Genomic DNA, 23,705 nt, shown 5'->3' with positions numbered 1-23,705 from the left:
ATAAAAGTATACATTTCTGCCCTGGCTGGCGGCTCAGTGGTTAGAGCTTCAGTCAGCGCACCGAAGGGTTGCAAATCCGTGTGTGCTGGAGGCAACCAATCTATGTGTCTCTTTCACATGATGTTTTTCTCCCTCTCCTCTTACCACCACCCACCTCCCATTCTCTCTAAAAAATATATATATATATATATCAATGGAAAAAATATCTTCAGGCTAGGATTAACAACAAAATATCCATTTCACTGATCGTCCTCATTAGTTATTGTTTAATTAACATCCCAAATATATACTCACTAGAGGCCTGTTGCATAAGATTCATGCACTGGAGGGGTGGGGGGGCCCTCAACCCAGCTTGTACTTTCTCACAGTATGGGAGCCCTCCAGGGATTTCCGACTGCTTAGGGAAGAGGGCCTAAGCAATCAGTTGGACATCGTTAGCGCTGCTCCAGAGGCGGGAGAGGCTCCTGCTACTGTGCTCCCAGACATGAGCCCAGCTTCTGGCTCAGTGGTGCTCCCCCTGTGGGAGCACACTGACCACCAGGGGGCAGCTCCTGCATTGAGCATCTGTCCCCTAGTGGTCAGTGTGCATCATAGCAACTGGTCATTCCACAGTTCAGTTGATTTGCATATTAGCCTTTTATTATATAGGATGTTGTTTCTGACTAAACCATTTAAAAGACTACTGTGTAACATCATTGGGAAGCTTAGTGCGATTTTTAATGTTCTGAAATAATTATCTAAACATAAATTTCACTGTTGTGGCTTTTTTTGAGTGTCTTTGAATCATCTATAAACCCTGGTTTATATAAACATAGGGCTTTACTGAAGTACAAATAAAAGGTGTATGTTGAATTATTCTACATGTATCAAGTGCCTACTGTGGGCTTGAGTACTTTATGATTAGGTAAATTACTTTATTAAATTGTTCCAGGAAGTTATATTGCCAGTCTTTTTTCTGTTTAAAAATTTGCTTCCTTAAAGGCCTATTCTAAAATTGCTGTGCAACTTTTCACTGAGGTCTGTTCTGTTCAAATTAAACATCTTTATAACAATCAACTAAAACATCTTTCCCATATAATTTTATCAGAGGCAATTAGAATAAGCTAACTACTAAACAATAGGCAACTTAAATTTTCATATTACTCTTATGCTCAGAAAGTAGAAAAAAAAATAAATTTCTGCCATAGAAAATTCTTTAATATCTACACCTTAAGCAAGAAAAAAAATTTTTCCTGTTGCTGGACATCATTTAATGAAATAAAACTTTATTTCATTAGCAAAGTTTTTAATCTCATTATTTTTATTTTTCAATTACAGTGTACACTCAGTATGTTTTGAATTAAGTTTCTAAGTGTTTTCTCTTTAACCTTATAATCTAATATCCACTTTAACACATACACAGATCGTGAAATTTTTTTCAACCTTTTATTAAGTTTTGGCCCTACACATCCCCAGTAGGAGGTGTGCAGGAGGCAGCTGATTGATATTTCTCTCCCATTGATGTTTCTAACTCTCTGTCCCTCTCCCTCTCTGTAAAAAATCAGTAAAATATATTAAAAAAAAAAAAAAAAAGTTTTGGCCCTAACCGGATTGGCTCACTGGATAGAGCATCACCTGCGGACTCAAAGGTCCCAGGTTCAATTTCAGTCAGGGGCATGTACCTTGGTTGCAGGCACATCCCCGGGGTGGGGAGGGGGGGGGGGTGAAGCAGGCAGTTGATCAATGTTTCTCTCTCATCGATGTTTCTAAGTCTCTATCCCTCTCCCTTTCTCTCTGTGAAGAATCAATAAAATATATATTTTTTTAAAAAAGTTTTGAACTTCCAATGGGGATATGGGATATCCACAATTAATCTTGGTTCTAAAACCAGCTCCATTTTCTATAGAAAATGTTAACTTGGGCCAGCACCGGTTTGGCTCAGTGGATAAGAGCGTCAGCCTGCGGACTGAAAGGTCCCAGGTTCGATTCCGGTCAAGGGCATGTACCTTGGTTGCGGGCACATCCCCAGTAGGAGGTGTGCAGGAGGCAGCTGATCGATGTTTCTAACTCTCTATTCCTCTCCCTTCCTCTCTGTAAAAAATCAATAAAATATATTAAAATAAAAAAGAAAATGTTAACTTGGTCTATCTCAACTCCTAGATCCTCAACTCTGAAACAGAAATACCTTCTTCATAAGTTACAGAGATTACTTTGGGTGGAAACTGTATAAATGTCTTTATACAATGCTTAATGCAAAAAGGTTTCTTATTTTGTGGATTTATGAACATGACAAAAAACAGCCAAACCAATTAGCTTTATTTAGATTATAATCTAAAATGACAATGATGTGAAGTCAAAGTTACTTTACAGGAAACTGAGAACTTTAATGGCTGCCCTGAAGTCTAAACCTGCAGTGTCCAATAAAGTAGCTAATTGCCATTATCTGGCTGCTGAATGTTTGAAATGTGGCTAGTTTAAATAGACATGTGTTATACCTATAAAATACACACCAGGTTTTGAAGATGGCATGAAAACAACATAAACAACCTCAATTTTTAAAACTTGATTACATGTTAAATAATATTTTGGAAATAATGGCTAAAAAATATTAACCTATGTTTCTTCTATAATGTGGCAACTAGAAATTTTAAATTACCTTTGTGGCTTGCACTGTGTATATCTACTAGTGCTGGTTCAGACTAATGTTAGCTGTGGAGAGTCAGTACAATTAAATACATAAGTTTTTCATAAATATCACAATTATCATGTGTGCTAAAAATACATTTTCAAATTAAAAAAGTAAAAAATAGTTGATAATGCATTCACCTAAAGGGCTCATAAATTACAATCCAATAATATCTCCAATATTGGATATATATTGAATATTTATAGAATTAGCAAATAAGTATAAGGCACTGTGCTAAAGGTGGTAGCAGATACAATGATTTAGATGAATTTTTCTGAACTCCAAAGGAGATATGTCACATATGAAAAAATGTATAACAAAGGGCATATCCTATCTAATAAAAGAGAAACATGGTAATTAGCGTATGACCGCTACCCTTCCCATTGGCTAATCAGGGCGATATGCAAATTAACTGCCAGCCAAGATGGCGGCCGGCAGCCCGGCAGCTTGAAACTAACATGAGGCTTGCTTGCTTCAGTGACGGAGGAAACCAACGTTCCCGCCTGCCTTGCCGGCCTCTGAGCCTGCAGTTTGAAACATTGTAACAAATATAGAAGCTAAACAAAACCCCAGAAACCTGCTTTCAGCCAGCCGGGATCTCAGAGCTGGAGTTATACATTGTTTCGATTATAGAACCGAAACAAACCAGATACCTGCTTTCAGCAGCGGAGGCCTAAGAGCTGGAGCCTCAGAGCTAAAGCTGGCCCAGAATAAAAAGAAAAAGAAAAAAAGAAGCAGTTGGGAGCTTCAGCCCTCAGCCCCTCACCCAGACTGGCCAGGCACCCCAGTGAGGACCCCCACCCTGAAGGGTGTGTGACCAGTTGCAAACAGCCATCATCCCCTCACCCAGGCTGGCCAGGCACCCAGTGGGGACCCCCACCCTGGTCCAGGACACCCTTCAGGGCAAACCAGCCGGCCCCACCCATGCACCAGGCCTCTATCCTATATAGTATAAGGGTAATATGCCTCCCAGCACCGGGATCAGCGGAGTCGCGAGGCCTCCCATCACCGGGATCAGCGTGACAGGGGGCAGCGCCCAAAACCCCTGATCGCCCTGCGGCTGTGTGTGTGACAGGGGGCAGGGCCACAACCTCCCTATCCGCCCTGCTCTGTTCGTGACGGGAAGGCGCCCCAACCTCCTGATCAGCCCTGCTCTGTGCCTGATACGGGGGAGCTCCCCAACCCCCTGATCGCCCTGCAGCTCTGTGTGTGACAGGGTGCGGCGCCCCAACCCCCCCACCCTCCATGGGCCCTGCTCTGTGTGTGACAGGGTAGAGCCATAACCTCCCCATCTGCCCTGCCCTGAGTGTGAGAATGGCGGCACCCCAACCCCCTGATCGGCCCTGCTCTGTGGGTGATAGAGGGCAGCGCCCCAACCCCCTGATCCGCCCTGCTCTGTGTGTGACAGGGGGCGGTGCCCCAACTCCCCTATCGGCCCTACTCTGTGACAGGGGGGAGCTCCTCAACCCCCTGATGGGCCCTGCTCTGTGTGTGACAGGGGGGAGATCCCCAACCCCCTGATCGACCCTGCTCTGTGCATGACAGGGGGCAGCGCCCCAACCCCCAGATTGGCCCTGCTCTGTGCGTGACAGGGTGGCGCCGCAACCTCCCCATCGACCCTGCCTTGAGTGTGACAGGGGGCGGTGCCCCAACCCCCCAATTGGCCCTACCCTGAGCATGACTGAGGGTGCCATCGCAACCTCCCAATCTGCCCTGCTCTGTGCATGACAGGGGGCGGCGCCCCAACTCCTCAATCAGCCCTGCTCTGAGCCCAACCAGGAGCTGCACCTAGGGATTGAGCCTGCCCTCTGCCACCCGGGAGCAGGCCTAAGCCAGCAGGGCGTTATCTCCCGATGGGTCCCAGACTGCGAGAGGGCACAGGCCGGGCTGAGGGACACCCCCTTCCCCCCCCCCCCCCCCCCGCCGAGTGCACAAATTTTTGTGCACCGGGCCTCTAGTCTATACTAATAAAAGGGTAATATACTAATTAGACCAGATGGACCGGACATCCTTCCTGACAAAGCCAGGGCCCGGGTGGCACTGCCTGGCTCCCTGGTGCCTGCGGCTGGCCTGGGAGAAGCCAGCCTGGGTCCGGGGTGCCTGCGGCCAGCCAGAAGGACGGAAGCCTGGGTCCCAGTTGCAGTGGCTGAGGCAGTTAGGGGCAATTAGGCAGGCAGGCAGGCGAGTGGTTAGGGGTGATCAGGCAGGCAGGCGAGTGGTTAGGAGCTAGTGGTCCCAGATTGCGAGAGGGTCCAGGCCGGGCTGAGGGACCACACCCCCCCAATACATGATTTTTGTGCTTCGGGCCTCTAGTTTATATATAAGGGCTGTAGTAGTTTTTTGTTATTGTTTTAATGACAGGTGATGGCAAAGGGAAACTTTCAACTGATGAGAATGGGGAAAGGCTTCCAGGAAGACAATAATTTGAGCAAAGACTAGAATTTCTCTATTTGCTTTCAGTTAATTTCAGAAGTCATGCAGCAAAACGCAATGTTAACTATTTAAAATGCTTTTAAGTAATTCAATCTGTTGTACCAGTAATCAGACCTCCTTAACTCTGATGACCCTGAATAAACACGAATTTGTTGAGGGCCATTATTTGTGTGGGCTGAGTGTCAGGAAGAGGATAAATGAATACACACTACTTCTCACAGATGACTCCTATAATCTTGGAGCATGCTCTCCTATCACAGGATTAGCATTCGCAAACCCATTTTTCTCCCCTATGTCTCAAAGCATGAGATGTATATTTTACATTTCGTGGCAGTGTTATCTTTAGTCTTAATTTTACATCTCATAAACCTCTTTTTCCCACAACCTACCCTCTGTATCAACCTCTGGAAATTAAGCACCTGTTAAAGAAACCATTGAACTGATTTTTTTACTCCAAGAAATATTCCTTTCCTAGGTTTTCAAAATAGGAACTCAGTACAATGGAGAATATGTAATTCAAGGAAGAGCATCAAGGGATTTTTATGAATAGTTTAAGATGTTCAAAATGCAGTTATTACTTTCATATTTAATGCCTCCCCCCTCTTGTGGCGACAAAGTAAAACCTCAAACGGTAAAATCTGAAGAACTACAATTTTATACAACTCACTGGCTCAAATAGATACTCTCTGGGTAAAAGCTCTTTTGACCATGAAATTCTGGGTGGTCTTCACACCAAAAACTTAAGCATTCAATGTTTGTCACCTTGTTTCTAAGATATAATGGAATAGCCATTGTCTCAAACCTCTTTCATAGAAATAGGCAGTTGGTTATAACTTCAGAAAGTGTAAATTATTTAGTAACTGATTAAAAACTGAAAATAATGCTCACCTGCCTGTTGATAAATATTAAAGATTGAGTGGAAAGGCACTTATAATCTAACACTACCGTTCATCTTGTATAAGATGACCAAGGTTTTTTTTAACTACTTTTCAAAGTTACTCTTTAAATAAAACAGTCCACTTTTTTTTTTTCAACCTGGACACATGCCCTACCAGGAATCAAATTTTGACCTCCTGGTTCATAGACCGATGTTCATCCACTGAGCAACACCAGCTGGACTATTTTTTGTTAACTATAGAGACAATGGCTTTCTTTCATAAAGTCTTAACAATATTCAGATGTTTAAATATATTTTCACCTGACTCCAATAACTTCTAAAAATATTTTGGAAAGGCTTTGCAAATCTTCCTCTTACCTCTTGATAAGATATACTTTAAAGTATAAAAAGAAAAGCACTTTCATGTGGTACATATAAATGACCATGCAATTAGGCATAGTTCAGAAATCATGAAAATCACTAACACTGATACTTCAATTCCAAGTCTAGTAAGGTTACTACCAAATAATTAAAATCGTTATCTTCACTAACTTTTGCTATTTTGATAAGCTGATCCCAGCTATAATAAACTCAATATATTCTATCCAAGTAGAAATCTTGAATAAGAAAATTATGAAATCCTTATTGAAAATGTTTTTAACAAATGAGGACACCTGAGAAAGTGCCCTTTTATTTTTTATGTATTTATTTTTATTGTTTTCAGAGAGAAAGGGAGAGAAACATCAAAGATAAGAATTATTGACCAGCTGCCTCCTGCATGCCCCCTACCAGAGATTGAGACCAACAGGTCGACACTCAACCACTGAGCCATGCCAGCCGGGCCTTATTGAAAATTGGAAAAAATCCTCTACATTGAAAGACAGTTACCATTTAAATTTAGGGATTTTAACTCAATGAACATTTTACAAGTCTGAATTTTCAGCATTATCAGAAAGCCACATATAGTCTTTGAGCCATCTCACCCAGTCTGGGAGGAGGGACTGCAGGTTGGCTGGCCAGGGGGAGGGACTGTGGGAGGTTGGCCAGCTGCGGGAGGTTGGCTGTGGGAGCACACTGACCAGTCATTTGGTCACTTAAGTTTATATATATATACATATATATATATATATATATATAGAGAGAGAGAGAGAGAGAGAGAGAGAGAGAGAGAGAGAGAGCGCGCGCGCGCCTGGTACACTAAATTCGTGCATTCAGGGGGGTCCCTCAGCCCAGCCTGCCCTCTCCCAGTCCAGGAGCCCTCGGAGCATTTCCAACTGATGGCTTAGGCCTGCTCCCAGCCTGCAATGGGACATCCTTAGCGCTGCCAGGAAGGCAGGAGAGGCTCCCACCACCACCACTGTGCTCACCAGCTGTGAATCCAGTTTCTGGCACACTGGCCACTAGGGGGCAGCTCCTTGTGTTGAGCATCTGCCCCCTGGTGGTCAGTGCACATCATAGTGACCAGTCGTTCTGCCGTTTGGTCAATTTGGGTTTTTTTGTTTGTTTTTTAATATATATTTTATTGATTTTTTTTTTTTTTACAGAGAGGAAGGGAGAGGGATAGAGAGCTAGAAACATCGATGAGAGAGAAACATCGATCAGCTGCCTCCTGCACACCCCCTACTGGGGATGTGCCCGCAACCAAAGTACAATGCCCTTGACTGGAATTGAACCTGGGACCCTTCAGTCCACAGGCCAATTCTCTATCCACTGAGCCAAACCAGTTAGGGCCATTTGGTCAATTTGCAGATTAGCCTTTAATTATATAGGATAATTAAGAACTCTATTGCAGCCGAAACCGGTTTGGCTCAGTGGCTAGAGCGTCAGCCTGCGGACTGAAAGGTCCCAGGTTCGGTTCCGGTCAAGGGCACGTACCTGGGTTGCGGGCACATCCCCAGGAGATGTGCAGGAGGCAGCTGATTGATGTTTCTCTCTCATCGATGTTTCTAGCTCTCTATCTCTCTCCCTTCCTCTCTGAATAAAATATATTTAAAAAAAAAAAAAAAAAACTCTATTGCAGATGTTCAGACAGCATTTTTATTGGTTGTATTCTCAGGTTTGTTCTTTAATGTTTTTACTTATTTTTAGAGAAAGAGGAAGGGAAATGGAGAAACATCAAGCCCACAACCTAGGCATGTGCCCTGACTGGGAATTGAACCAGCACCTTCTTGGTGCATGGGATGATGCTCAACCAACTGAGCCACACTGGCCAGGGCTGTTTGGTGTTTTGTTTTTAAACATATAATTAAAAAGATTAGTTCACTTTCAGCTCTTGAGACTAAGAAGAAAGCTTCTCCCAGAATGCTCACAGAAACAGATGGCAGTATTGGAGCAATTTTTGTAGGGCTTCCAAGTTAAGAATCCAACAATAAATATCCCTTTCATGTACTGGGTTTTCAAATGTTGGTAACACATTATGTATTACTCTTAAATTGGTTTAAGCCTACTTATATATTCAGCTTCTGCCAGTTTCTTAGCTTTCTTCCACTATGTTAAAGCAGCATATAACACTAATCATGGGAGGATGGAAATTGTGATTACCACATACACTATTGAAAGGTAGCAATAACAGCAAATATATAATTTAAACTAGAGGCCTGGTGCATAAATTCGTGCATGGGTGAGGTCCAGCCGGCCCGCCCCGATCAGGGCCGATCAGGCCAAGGGGAGAGGCTATGGGCCAAGTTGGCCAGCCAGCTCCACCCTCTGGTCAAATTCCTGGTTGAACTCCCAGTCAAGGGACAATTTGCATATTAGCCTTTTATTATATAGGATTCTGAATTCTTTTTGGCGGTTACAATGCATAGAAATATCAAATTTTAAAATGCTGCCAGATACTTTAAAACCATGGTTTACTACTAAAAGTTATCTTATGCAGGTTGGTAGATTTTGGGTTTTGACTTGTTACAAACCTATAGTACAAACAATAAAAGAAAACCCAGGTAACAGGAGAGTTAAAGTCAGAAATTTTATCTTCATGTTCTAATTATACATGTTCCTCAAGGATACTTTGTTGATAATTTTAATGCACCTACAACAAGGAGACTTTACTATTTGGGCTGAAGAGGATTTTTGTTTGAGTGGTTGGCTTGGATGGGATAGAACTCTTAAGACACCCAGGCATCAAGACAAGGCAAGCAGAGTGTTTATAGAAATTATCAAGCTGAGGCCAAATTATAAATTTTTAAATTACATATGTGGCTTGTATTTTATTTCTATTGGACAATGCTGTTGTAGACTCTACAGATATGGAGAGCCATTATAATTAAATGTGCCATTCAGAAATTTGGTGTTTAGAAACCATTTAAGATATCTGTAAATATGAAGTTCACCCAGACCTGAAGGGTAAGGGTAGGACTTGGATAGAGAGGATATTTCAGGCCTATTCGGTCACAGTAAATGATCAAATGTAGCTAGCTGGATGTGATAAGAGAAACTAATAGGACATATTCGCTGACAAAGCAGAGCACTCTAACATGTACAGCAAACAGCTGAGATTATCAAGACCTGACATTAAACAGGAGTCCACATAGATGTGATGCCAAGCTGTGAATATAAGTGAGATCTAGGCGACATGTATAGAGAAAAAGAAGGAAATGAGGACAGATAAGAACAGGGCAATCAGAAAATATCAAGAGAATCAGCAGAGTGCCAAGAAAACTTTTCAGGTAGAGTGATTCAGTGTAGCTTAAAGAAGTTACAGCTTTTAAAAAATATGATTTTCCTATCAGGCTACTGGTATCCTTCCTTTGACCAGCTCTTGAAAATAAGAGGAAAATCAAATTAAAAGGGGAATGAATCATTCTAAAACCACCAAGCTGCCTAAAAGGATGCAATAAAATGCATTATCCTGATAATGAAATTTATGGGGTTTCAACCTAAAGACAGTTTACTGAGGGGCATGGAAGAAGAGATTGTTGTGCATAGAACAGTTAATGCTACTTTGGATTATTTGTTGGCCCTACAATTTTTATAACATTTTTTAATTATTAGCAATAAAAGCAAATTTAGGAGGTTCAGCAATTTAGCCTTTTATTTCCTTATCAGGTTATTATATTACCATTATACCAAATGAGAATTTTGCTTAGAATTTCAGAACTAAGAGACTTGAGATAAATGAATACTAAAGCTAAAGATTAAAAAATGTAATTACTACCACAAAAGTAGGTCCATGTTGCTCATATATTAATTTCATCTGTTATTCCAGGCTAACTCCCATCTAGTACAATATTAAAACAATAATTTAGGGTATCTGGGAATAACCTAAATAATGCTTGATACAATTTTCTTCCTCAGAATATACAGGCTCCAATGTTTCCTTAAGTGTTATAAAAGTATTTGTCCTACTCTCTTTCTCAAAAAGTAACTAAGTATCACAAAAATAATGTACCAGGAAATGTTCATGTATATAAGCTATTACTGGGTGAAGTCTTTTATAATGTAACATTTCCTATATATTGTGAAACTAAGCCTTCACAATTAAAGTATGAATGAAATGAAGCAGGAAATCCTCTAGGTAGAATTTTACCAAAAACACAAGCTATATCTCACAGAATGCTGAGCTGGGGATTAAGTCAGAATTTAATATCTTTTTACAAGAAAAGAAACTCAGTACCAAAGAAGTTATATTAGTTTGTATATAGTTCCTTTAAATGTCTCAATGATTAAGAAAACGTATTTTCATTGTTTTTTCACCTAGAACTATTGGGGAAATAAAAGGAAGTATAGTTGACCTCTTTTCCCTTAGATTGTCAAATAAAAAAATGACTACAACCAATAGAATAGCCATCTGGTGTGAATCAATCAAAATTATACCTATTAGCCCTAGTCGGTTTGGCTCAGTGGATACAGCGTCAGCCTGCGGACTGAAGGGTCCCAGGTTCGATTCTGGTAAAGGGCACATGCTCATTACGGGCTCAATCCCCAGTAGGGGGCGTGCAGGAGGCAGCCAGTCAGATTCTCTCATCATTGATGTTTCTCTCTCCCCCTCCCTTCTTCTCTAAAATCAATAAAAAATATTTATTTTAAAAAATACCTATTGTCAGATCAGCAAAAAATGTCTTTTAGTGTGCCACAGAATTTTAGTGATTAGTTTGCGTGTGCCAAGAGATGAAAAAGGTTGAACCTCACTGATCTGTCATTGAAATTTTGAGGCTGTCTCAATGCACATACAGTATTTTTTGTGACCTATACTTATATAAAATTTATATAAAGTGAATGAATACATCTATATTTACATAAAGGCTACATCATACACCAGAGCCTTCCTAGAATGGGAAAACTCTATTAATACAAGAGATTAGCATGACTGATGTCCATCAATTTTAATTGAATGGGTCTCAGTATACTAATTAATAAGTTTTATTTTCCGCTTCAGTTTGCCTTTGTCTGTGTCCTGACCAAAAAAAAAAAAATTTACCCAAGATTTTTGATACCAAAAACCTTGAAAATCATTTCTTCCTTGATGTCAGCTAATAAATATTCATTATCACAGAACCTAATTATAAACTAATGTTTTGGTACCTGAAGAGGTCCTTAATAGGCAAAATAATCTAATTTTTTTGAAATACCATACTTGTAAGTTTTTTTTAAGGATTAAAACATCCTAATCACCAAATTAAGGGGAATCTGACACAAGAGTATTAAGAATATATTCCACAAATAGATTACCATGGATTCTCATCAATCCCAGAACATCAAATCTATAGGAGGTAGATTTGAGAGATCCCGCTAAAAATCAGGAATGTAGTCTCATTACTGGGAAATAGCATACATGAAGGTAGCTGTATTAAATGGAAATAGAAAAAACAAAATAATGCCTAATGGTTTCTTCTTTTTTAATGTGCAGAAACTGTATGCTAAAACAAAACCTATAGTGCCATTCCCAAAAAGGCCTTTTAGAATAATCTGCTTTGCACAGTCAAGGGTGTCTGCATTAAATGTCTAAACAAAATTCCCATCATTAGTCACAAAATGTCTTCTATATACTCATAGCATATCAGGTGCTATACTCTTTTCAAGTAAAATTTATATACAAACTTTTCCTAGACCATTTATTTTAAATGAGGCATGACATGGAAGTAATAATACAGATTAAGGTAGTTTCTTCTAATAAATCCAAGATAATGTACACCATATTGTTGTATTTTACCCAGTTCTGTTTAAAAACTAGCACTTTTTTATTATTTACACAATTTAGTTAGAAAAGATGAAACTGAGGCTCATATTACTTTTGCACTCACAAGGCTACATGGAATAGGAGCCATTTTTCATGGGAGGGATGAGTGGGAAGCAAAAGCCAAGACCTCTGGCTTATAAAAGTGAGATGGAAAAAAATTTCAGTGACTGAGGGCTGTAAAAACAATTTCAGGGTTAAGGCCCCCCACACCCCCAAGCTCAAACCAAATAACCTACCAGGAGTCAGTTGGGCCTGCCCTTTCTGGCATTGGAAGGGATAGCCGGCTTGCCTGTCTGCTCCTAAGGAAGCTAACTAATATAAAGCCTGTTAGTCCTCATGTTCTTCTCACACAGAGAACTTAAGTCACCTCAGTGGACAGGCCCAGTTATAACCCAAGTGAAAAGAAGGAATTCTTACCATTTGCAACAGCATGGACGCAACTGGAAATTGCAACTTAGCATTATGCTAAGTGAAATAAGCCAGTCAGAGAAAGATAAATATTACATGACCTCACTCATTTGTGGAATATAATGAACAACATAAACTGATGAACAAAAATAGAGGCAGAGTCACAGAAGTATTGAACAGACTGTCCAATACTTCCCTATGAGGGAAGGCAGGGGGTGAGGAGGTAAGAGATCAACCAAAGGACTTGTATGCGTGTATATGAGCATAACCTATGGACACAGACAGAGGGATGGGGTGAGGGCATGTGCTGGGGGTGGGGATGGCTGGGGAGCGGTCAATGGGGGAAAAAGGAGACTTATGTAATAGCTTAAACAATAAAGAACAATTTTTTTTAAAAAACTCTAAGGTGAAAAGCAAAATTCTCAGCAATTAAGAAACCCTTAAGACTTCAAGTTAAAAAGCAAAATAAAAACGTATGCACAGATGCCCTGGCGAGTGTGGCTCAGTTGGTTGAGCCTTGTTCCATGCACTAAAAGGTTGCTGGCTGGATTCCGGGTCAGGGCACACTCGTGGGTTGTGGGCTCAATCCCCAGTAGGAGGCATGTAGAAGGCAGCCAATTCATGTTTCTCTCTCTCCCTCTCCCTTCCTCTCTAAAATCAATACAAACTTTTTTAATTAAGAAAAAAATGCCTATGTACAGAATCTCATAAAACTTTAGAAAACCAATTAACAACAAAAAGTTAATATGTAAGAAAAAAAGATTACCTACACATAAAAGATGCATTCAAATCAGATGGTTACAAGCAACACTGGACACTACAAAACAATGAAGTAACAACTCCAAAGTTCTAATGGAAAATGAAATTGTAGTTTGAATCCTATGTCCAAAGTGTCAAACAAAGGAGCAAGGGCGAAACTATTTTCCCATACGCAAGACTGTTACCATTCATACACCCTTTCTGAAAATATTACCAGAGAATATACTACAGCAAGAATAAAAGAAAATCTAAGAGGAAGCTATGAAATCTAAGAAATAACAGAATCCAGCAATGGTATGGGAAAAAAAAAAAAGAATCCTAGAATGACAAGAATACACAGAGCATTAAATGATTAAATAGCCCTAGCTGGTTTGGCTAGTGGATAGAGCGCTGCACTGTGGCCTGCAGGGCCCCGGGTTCGATTCCGGTTGGGGGCACATGCTTGGGTTGCGGGCACATGCTTGGGTTGCGGGCACATGCTTGGGTTGCGGACTCGATTCCCAGTAGGGGGTATACAGGGGGCAGCCAATCAATGATACTCTCTCATCATTGACATTTCTCTCTCTCCCTTCCTCTCTGAAATAAAAAAAAATGTATTTAAAAAATGATTAAATAACCAGAAGAGCTCAGTAAAAAGAAATCAGATACTCAAGAAGAAAAAAATCAGTTATGGTTCATATTTTAGCAATGGCATGAATCTAACCAAATGAACATTAAAAGAAATCATTTTATGTCTTACAATTTTGCCTTCCAAAGGACATAGAATCTTGTCAAAATAGGATTATCTATGGATCTAAGAACATCACCCATTTTAAATGTTACATTTTGGCTATCTTCAGTCTAGAGACAAAATATGTCAAAGTGTCATAAAACTGACAGCAGAAAAGTAAAGATGGAATTACCAGGAACTGGGAAATAAAAGACCAGAAAGTACTGAGTATGCTACTTCCTCATCTTATAGTGAGGAGCAAAAGATACTAAACTGTATAAGTGAAGGCTTACGTGAAGTTTGAGTAATAAAGTTAACCAATTTAATTTAAAAGTTCAACAAAAGGAGAAAAGAATTAGTTTAAGCTAAATTCCTCACAAGGGGTAAATATTGCTTAAATTTATTAAGAGAGATGCAAGCCCTGGCCGATTTGGCTCAGTGATAGAGCATCGGCCTGCAGACTGAAGGGTCGGGTCCCAGGTTCAATTCCCATCAAGGGCATATGCCCAGGGTTGTGGGCTTGATCCCCAGTAGGGGGCATGCAGGAGGCAGCCAATCAATGATTTTCCTTCATCATTGATGCTTCTATCTCTCCCTTTCCCTTCCCCTCTGAAATCAATAAAAATTTTTTTTTAAAAAGTTCTTACCACAAAACAAACTTTTAAATGAAAACAAAAGAGATGTAAGAATTGAGTCATTATCCTGCCCAGTAGGGTGATTCAGTTGGATGGAGAATCAACACACACACCAAAAAAGGTTGTTGATTGGTGGTTTGATTTCCAGTCGGGGGCATAAGAATCAGACAATTAATGTTTCTTTCTCACATGTTTTCCTCACCCTCCCTTCCTCTCTCTATAAAATCAATGAGGATTAAGAGGAGGAAAAAGTCATCACCCCTGTGAACTGACTAGGGTGCAAGCAGAGTAGACTTTTGTATCCTGTACTGTATCGTTTCCAGTAGGTCTTCTAAATTTCCTTTAAAGTATTAAGTTAAATGATCAACTAAGCGTATGTAATAAATAATACCTTTTTCCATCAGTATTCAAACTAATACATACAGGGTGTCCCCCAAAAAATGTATACACACTTGAACAGCTGATAGCTCAAACTTGAAAATGAAATCTATTTTAATAAAGTCTTTATAATTATTCAACAGGTATATACATTTTTGAAGCGACACCCTATATAATCAGACACCCTTTTCAAGATATTGAACTTCAACCACCTACCAGCTGAAAGGTACATGCGAGCTTATTCATATGGATGCAACCATTGCTCTAGCTACTTTACAGTATGTATGATTCTCAGGAATAACTACTGTCAAGACCTTATAGTTATCTAATCTTCATTTTTTTAATCCTCTCCAGAGTGCTCTGCAAAAAGAACCTTATACAAACTTTATGAACGTAAAACCAACTAGATTCTTCATCAGCAAAACAAGAATTCAATATTGAAGTACTCATTCCTCATAAATAAACGAGTATGGACAGGGTTTGTAGGTCAATACTGTTTTGTTCAGCAGCTTGAAATTAAGCTGAACATCAGCATAAAGAAAAATTGCTGGGCTGGGTTATTCTAATTACAATTAGAAATAAACATAAAGCTGCGTATAAATCTCAAGAATTGTCCCTTTAACTTCAAGACAATTGATTTTTTTTTTTAAACATTAATTTAGCCCTAGCCGGTTTGGCTCAGTGGATAGAACGTCTGCCTATGGACTGAAAAGTCCCGAGTTCGATTCCAGTCAAGGGCACATTGCCTGAGTTGCGAGCTGGATCCCCAGTGGGGGGCGTGCAGGAGGCAGCCAATGATTCTCTCATCATTGATGTTTCTCTCCTCCCTTTCTCTCGGAAATTAATAAAACTATTTAAAAACACATTAATTTGCATGTGGGTCTTCAGATTAACTTACATGACCATTTCATGCTCTTTAATTTTTAAAAGCTTTCCATGTTATTAAAGTGGTTTAAAATTTTGATTCCCATTTCAAGTGACCATGCCACAATTAAGCCTAATTCAGAAAATAAACTAAATTTCCACCAAACTGAAAAATATCTGGAAGAGTATTTTTAAATGCCTACCTAGCACCATTCAGATTTCCCTGCCATGAAGAGCTTCCAATCTTAAAGGCAAACAAACAAAATAGAAATTAAATAGCTTTAAAGCAGTAATTTAAATAGACTGATAAAAAAGGAATTAAGCAGGAATAAGCAATATATACATAAATATATATATATATATATATATATATATATTTTTTTTTTTTTTTTTTAAAGTAAATACAGAATCTGCAGCTGGGCCCCTTAGCTTTGCTTATGCTGTCCTAAATGCTAAATGGATCTTTAGGAAACCAAGAGTTAAACTAACATTTCTTTTAATTTTAGAATAAAAGGCTTTTTCATCAACTTTTAATTTATAAATGAATATGCAGTGAGGAGTACCTAGAGGGAACAGCACATTTCCTTAATGTTTAAAGATTCCTAGGAATACAGTTTCTGCAAAAACTATTGTATTACATATACATTGGGCTGCAGAGAATTGTATTCTGCCAATTCTTATAGATGACCTTTGACGTATCGCTCATTATTTCTGATTTTCCTCCAAGCTCATTCCCAATATTAAATATATTGAGAAACACAATCAGTATATATGCTTTTCTAGCTTTTCATGTTAAAATAAGTTAGAGCAATTTTAGAGGCCTAATTCCCGAGGCTTCCAATTTAAGCAACATCAATACCAAGACGTTCTTAAAAATGAAGCCACAAAGGTTTCTTTACTCATGACAAATAGATGCACCTTGTCTGGCAATTTTGTATTCAAATGATGCAATGCTGGCATTTTATAATTCATTAAGAAAAAAGACACACTAAACTTCAAATGAAAAATTGTTATATAAATGTCATTCATTTTCCTTCATTTAAAATTAACATCTTTAGCCCTAGCTGGTTTGGATCAGTGGATAGACCATCACCCTGCGGATTGAAGGGTCCCAGATTCGATTCCAGTCAAGAGCACATGCCCAGGTTGTGGGCTCGGTCCACAGGGAGGGACATGCGGGAGGCAGCCAATCAGTGATTTCCCTCTCATCATTGTTTCTCTCTCTCTCCCACTTCCTCTCTGAAATCAGTGAAAAATACATTTAAAAATAAAATTAACATCTTTAAAAGAGCCACACCAGAGGTGATGTTATTTTGGATATTTCTATACTTTGGAAGACCAGATTTTGGAATCTCCAACTCTTTTCTACAGATTTTATACGATTGTGAACAAGTTCTAGTCATATTCTTTAATATCCACATCAAAACCTTTGTCCTTTTGCCTTGAAAAAGTAAAATTGACTATAGTTCATAAATGACAGAGATGGCAATTCACTTGGGCATCCTAAAATACTCTCCAAAACATTTTGATATTTTGTCACATGAAGCTTTCCAGAATACAAGTTAAAAGCCTAATAAGTCAGGAGGAAATGACAATTCATTAACATTACAGACAGCAGACTCTCAGATTAGAACTTGTTTTAAACCATTTTATAAACAAATTAAAAATCAGGTATCCACTGAGGCTTGTAAATTACTCTAAAATACCCTCATCTTTGTCCTAAGTTTATTGCTTGTTAGGAATACACTTTAGGAAACAGTAATATCTGAAGATGCTAACTTCCATAGTGGTTTATTAGGACTTCTCCCTAACCCAGAGTCTTACTCAACATCATTTCAACCAGAAAGAAGTACTAATTTGGTATCTGCACAGGGAGCCAGAAAGGCAACATAAATGGTTTACAAAATGCCCGTGGTGAATATTTCCAGTATAAAACTGTGACTGTTACAAAATGACAAGTTTTCATTAACGAGAATAAATTTTACTAACCCTAAATACAAACTAATCTCTGTACTAAGGACTAAAAGGACTTTTGTCTTAAAGTAGCCAATAATACCCCTACTGCTTCCTCCTTGAAGAAAATCCTAAGTTATGAGCCAACCCCCCCCAACCACCACCCCAGCCCAAGAAATGTATTTACAAGTTCCCCACTTTGATTTGCCAACTTAGCTTTATGAAACACATTTTAAACTGTTCACCTACCTAATCTCTTTTGCAGTCATCTAAATGTGCCACATTTAAATAGATTTATTTGTTCCCCCCCATTTCCTGATTTACTTGCAACTTAAATCTCATTTCCAAACCTTCAGAGACAATGAAAGAACACTGCAGAGTAGGGCATGGAAATTACCATGAACTTCTTTCACGTGCATGACCACAGAATATTTTCATCAATTAAAATTAAGTGAATACCAACACTTATATACATATCCCCACCATGTGCTTGAATTAGAAATCTTGGAGAATTTGTTTTTACCATTGGCTAGTTACTTGGAATGTATGGATAATAAAAAGATGAGTGAGCTCTGATTCCAAGTGTCTATTTAAAAGCTGTTAAATGAAGAACGATGGAGGACACCCACAATAATTCTTGGACTCCTGGAGATCCTAAGACATGCTACAAAAATAGGTCTTTATTCTTAGGAAAATATAGTCAGAGCTAGCTTCCTTATGCTATACAGAAAATCTTAACATCAGAGGCAGTACAGATAGTACAGATAGTTTTTGAACTGATCTCCAAACAAGCACAAACCCACTACGTTGAAAAGAACAAGTAATTTGAGGTTTTTGGCAAAAGACAGTACTTCACACATCTAATCCAAATCAAAGAGCCTGCAGACAGTTTTCAGGGAAATAAAAGGAATGAAATAAATATAAATTCTATGGATAAATAAATGTAAGAGAATTTAAATAAGCTAACAGAACTATTATTTTTTAAATAAAAATACTAATCAGGTACAAGCTTTTGTTTCTCATGCCAGACTTCTAAATGTTTATCAGACTACTGTTAATATCATTAAAAACCTAATCTTGGACCAGAGCAATAGTTTTAATACTGTTTTGCATTTGTAAAAAAGATTTGTTTTTCCAAACTAAATGCTGCTGGTCGTGAAAAATATTTTAGGTGTATTACTGAAGGCAGACTGTGGTGCTAATAGAACTTAAGTACTTTAAAAAGTGACAGACCAAAATGTCTATCTACTAATTTGCCCACAGTTAAAAACATCTTTTAACATTGGTTTATAATTAGCATCTGAAAAAGTAGTGGCATGCCCTATTGAGTGGTATGATTACTGAGTAATTAGTACTATACATCATCCCCAGAAGTCTGTTCATTGTATGTTATTTACTTAAGTTCATTCATTTTATACCCACCACTGAATTCCTATGCTCAGATAAAAATTTTATATACATCACTGGGGAGAAAATGGTCATGTGGGTATTCTTGAAGTTTTAGGAACCTGAGCAATCATTTACTCTATCTCCCTCCCCTAAATGCACAAATTCCTTCTGCGTTTTCATTTCTCCCCTTAAAATAGACTACATGTCATACTTACTTTGTAATAAAACAAGGTGACCTTCTGCTGTTTCTGGTGATATTTTACTTGATCAAAAAAGCTGTCCTGAATTTGACAATTTTGCCCCAACTAGCATGATGTTCACCCTGATATTAAATAAGTCTTTTCAAATATCTTATATACAAGTGAATACTCCAGATCACCCCATCAATCCATTTCTGTTCTTCATATTTTATCACAAGGAAAATATTTATATTTTGTTAAATCAAACTTGGAGTAATTGGTAAATTTCTCATGATGCAACAACTGCCATCATAAGTGTGCAACCACTCTTTTTGTGCTCAATCTCTCCTTCATCTCTAACATCTGATTCAGTTGCAATGGCCAAAAATCTTCCATATAAAGAATATATTCAATACAATTTTCTCACAATGCAACTTTCTGAAAACTGATTAAATTTATGATCACTTTTGATTGCCAAGTAGTCTGCAGAAACAAAATCTTGCGTCTGTTTTGGTTAGGTAACTCTAACAATCAGAATGCATTTAAGGATACATTTTTCACCCCAAGGAAGGGACTTCACTCTTGGATATAAGACCCTTCCTTGACAATATATACAAAATTTCTTTAACTTGTCATCTGTCCATTCTTTGAAGCTGTCAAAGCCAAGAACCCATAAACAAATCACAAATAGCAATAACCTACATTAGTTAACATTCCCCTTTTAACATGTTGACATTTTTACTAAAGGATTAGTTATTTTTGCATTTCCATTTCTCATATCCCATGACATTCCATATAAATTGCATTATTGCTTTATAGGCCACACAACATTCCAAAGTATGTTTATATGCATTGCCTGTTTTCCTTGATTTCTGGTAAGTTTGATACTGATTTTACTACAGAAATTTAAGTTTGAAAATACCAGTTAGTATTTCTTCTCAGAACTTAATTGTTCACATCACTAATCACTACATGCATATTTAGCTCTGATTATATTGCTCAAAAACTGCACCCATTATCAGAACAGTGCAAATGATATTTAATTTTAAAATTATAATGGCTTGAATTCAGTTATTCAAATGAACACTGTCAAGTTAATTTCACTTGAGTGTGTATATATTTCATCACTACCGTTTACATTACCCAACAATTCTTCACAATTTCTTTATATCAGTTTTCCCTCCCAAATCCCCAAACTAAGAATGGCAAATAGTCTTAGAAACCCACAGCTCCACATTTTAATGTTTTTAAGAACACATTTGTGAACTCACAAAAATGTTCATCTTTCAACTGTGACAATGCAGTTCTTGTTTAAGCCAAATAAACCAGTCCTAAAATCCCAATGAATAATTGAGAATTAACTTAAACACCTTGACAGTGTCCCTTAGAAAGGATATGACAGTAAAGTGCCAATAGGCATGGCAATGACCTCTTTGATGGGATCATTTAACTCCTTGGAACTGGGAAATGCCAGCACCAAAGATTACACTGAGATTCAATTTTACTGAAGGCTACATTTAGTTTACCCACTTTTCACAAACCTATTATACTCATATTGTCAAAATGAAATGTAAATGTTTTGTGTAGCCCTCAAACTTACACTAAGATTTCAAAGAGATGTACTTTAAAAAAGCACGGGGTAATATATAAAATCAGTGGCAGAAAGTTTCATTAAGCACCAGGAACTAATTTTTGTCACCCCATACTCATTTTGTAGGTAAGTTTCAATAACCGGCAAGGCACATTTACATATATTCCAATGAATAGTTATTGACAAATTTTAAATTACACTCTATGTCCCAGCTAACCCAGTAACTGACATACAACATACTAAAATGGTTTATTAAGATAACATAAAAAACCAGTTAATGTGAAACATACAGGCTATTGGCAACCACTATTCTAAAATTATGTAAGTACAAATAAACATACTGAAATGTGTGCAATTCTAAGTTTTTAAACCAGAATATCTGTATACTAACACACATTTATATTAATGACACATAAAAAAAATAAAAACTTTATTACAAAAATAAGTTACACTCGCCTCCAGCTTACAGTATAAAACAATTTTATTTGCAGGAATGCAAAATGATTGTTTGTCATGAGCATTTTGAACATATGACATGTCTAAATTTTGTTAAATTTGCATTTACTGGGGGAACTGGTGTGTATAAAACCCTAAGTATAATAAGCTCTGGTCTTCATTGTGGTGCCTATTGGGTAGTGATAAAACTGCAGTATCCCTTTGGGGAAGGTAAAAGGGATTTCTTTATACCAAGTCCTAATTAAACTATAATTTCACTTTTGACTTTAAGCTATCAATTTTGGACTTGGCCAAAAAATTTTTGAGGGTGATTCAATAGAGGATGCTTCACCACTGAACACTCACTGTCATCAAGGTGCTTTAGAAAATTAAAAACATAGCACAAATGATTGTATTCTAGTCTACAAGTTATCATGACCTGCATAAGAAATGGAAAGCTGATTCACGTTTTTGCAGTGATCAGCAATAAGAAATGCACTAATGAAACATACCTTTTACCTAAAAAGCTAAACTACAGCCATATACTAATCTCTATGATTTATGAAAAAACTTCAAAATATCCAAATGTCAGGCTTCTCTGTACAACTGTCAGTTTTAGTCTGACTTTTTATAAAGGGACACTGCAGTATTTAGTACAAGTTCGGATGCACTTTTTTGAACATCTGATGTCTTACAAAAGTAACATCTTCCTAAACTATTATACATCCAAATAACTACAATATCTGAAGAAGCAAGGCTGCTTTTTCAGCCACAAAATACGACAAAAGCAAGGCCTGTTATGATGGTCATGAGGAAGTCTTACAAGCCTCTGAAACTAAAGGCAATTAAGAATGTTACATTTGGTATATTAAAATCTTACCCTCATATCATTTAACAAGCCTTGCTTTTATCTACAAAGATTTTTCTATGTACAGTACAGACAGGGTATAGTTCAATCCTCTGCTACTGAGGTAGTTAACCAACCCTTTTAAAAAAGGTTCTGAAAAGAACCACTATCTGGAATGCCTGACTAACCAGCTCTGATGATTACACCTGAAACTGCTTATCGGAACACAATTCAAAAGTGATTATTATAAAAAAGACAATCATGATTAACCTTGGTGAGCAGAAATAAAATTTAAGGATGCCAACAATGGTATTCAACTATGCCACTGCAATAAAATTTAAATGCACAAATTCAAGAGAATATTTTAGAAAACCACTGCTGGGATCCTTAATTTAAAAAAACAGGGGAAAAATCTACTTAGAGCAGATTTTTTAAAGAGAAGAACTTTATTCTTTATTAAGATACCATGCTAGAAGTTATGAAGAATTTCTGTTGGAACACATTTGGAAAATAGAGTAGGTTTAGTTTAATAACTTGCACTGCAGAGAAAATTGTTAAAGAAATTCATATCAAAGTCCAAGTATTAGTTCAATGTCCTGTATTTGATTCCATGATCTTCACAGGAAGGTCTTCTGCAAAAGAATATGCTCCTATACAGCCGTGATATTTAAGGTTGCTTGATTTCCTTACCATTACTCCACTGCAAGCTTCTGGTGTAATCCCACATAGCAAGTCAGTCTTCATTGTAACAGGTCAGGACCGGCCTCGACCCCTTTTCCCTGCTAGCCAGGTAACAAAAGGAATCAGTTAGATAAATCATTTTAAGTTTATAATGTGTACAAACATATGATAACATTAAAAAAATAAATAGAAGCTTTAACAAAGTAATTCTTAATATAAAGTCTAACCAAAAAGTTTCCTTTAATAACTATTAATTTTTTTGCTTGTTTTTCACTTGTTTGGAGTTGAGGTTTCTGGTTTGCTTTTGTCCCCCTTGTGGGGTGGGGGAAGACTGAATTGAGGTTCAAAACCTCATTTTGTTCACAAACTGATTTTATTAAAAAAAAAAACGAGCTAAAAAATACCTAACAGAAGTAACACCTTAAGGCAGCAATTTTCAACCAGTGTGCCACTAGAATTTTTAAAGTATACAATACCTATCAGTCAGGGCCACTAACCCCCTTTTCCCTTATATTGTCAAATTAAAAAATGGCAACAGCCAATAGAATAACTGTCTGGTGTGAATGTATCAAAATTTTACCTATTTTTTCATCAGATCAGCAAAAAATATTTCTTGGTGTGCTACACAATTTTAGTAATTAATTTGTGCCATGAGACGGAAAAGGTAGAAAATCGCTGCCTTAAGGCATTGTTCCCATTAGCTTTCAAGCAATTTTTTTGAGAC

At 37.9% G+C, this 23,705-nt stretch overlaps 2 protein-coding genes across 9 annotated transcripts in view; both read right to left on the bottom strand.

Annotated features, from left to right (window-relative positions):
- SNX14 (sorting nexin 14) overlaps nucleotides 1–23,079 on the bottom strand; it is a 104,839-nt gene extending 81,760 nt beyond the window's left edge. Inside the window, exon 1 of the mRNA XM_036316534.1 lies at nucleotides 22,991–23,079. The gene's annotated coding sequence lies outside the window, so the exon portion shown is untranslated. The remainder of the gene's footprint in view (nucleotides 1–22,990) is intronic.
- LOC118659903 (synaptotagmin binding cytoplasmic RNA interacting protein) overlaps nucleotides 18,520–23,705 on the bottom strand; it is a 33,649-nt gene continuing 28,463 nt past the window's right edge. For 4 of the 8 annotated variants that reach the window (XM_036316541.1, XM_036316543.1, XM_036316546.1 and 1 more), the window contains one exon: nucleotides 18,520–23,082. In XM_036316541.1, the coding sequence (XP_036172434.1) occupies nucleotides 23,054–23,082 (29 nt within the window). In that variant the 3' untranslated portion in view covers nucleotides 18,520–23,053. The remainder of the gene's footprint in view (nucleotides 23,083–23,705) is intronic. The other 4 variants (XM_036316542.1, XM_036316544.1, XM_036316547.1 and 1 more) reach the window with 2 other exon arrangements.

Source organism: Myotis myotis, unplaced genomic scaffold, assembly GCF_014108235.1.
Source record: "Myotis myotis isolate mMyoMyo1 unplaced genomic scaffold, mMyoMyo1.p scaffold_m19_p_7, whole genome shotgun sequence".
Taxonomy (NCBI): domain Eukaryota; kingdom Metazoa; phylum Chordata; class Mammalia; order Chiroptera; family Vespertilionidae; genus Myotis; species Myotis myotis.
Note: the sequence above shows the minus strand (reverse complement) of the source record. Positions and strands in the feature narration are given on the sequence as shown.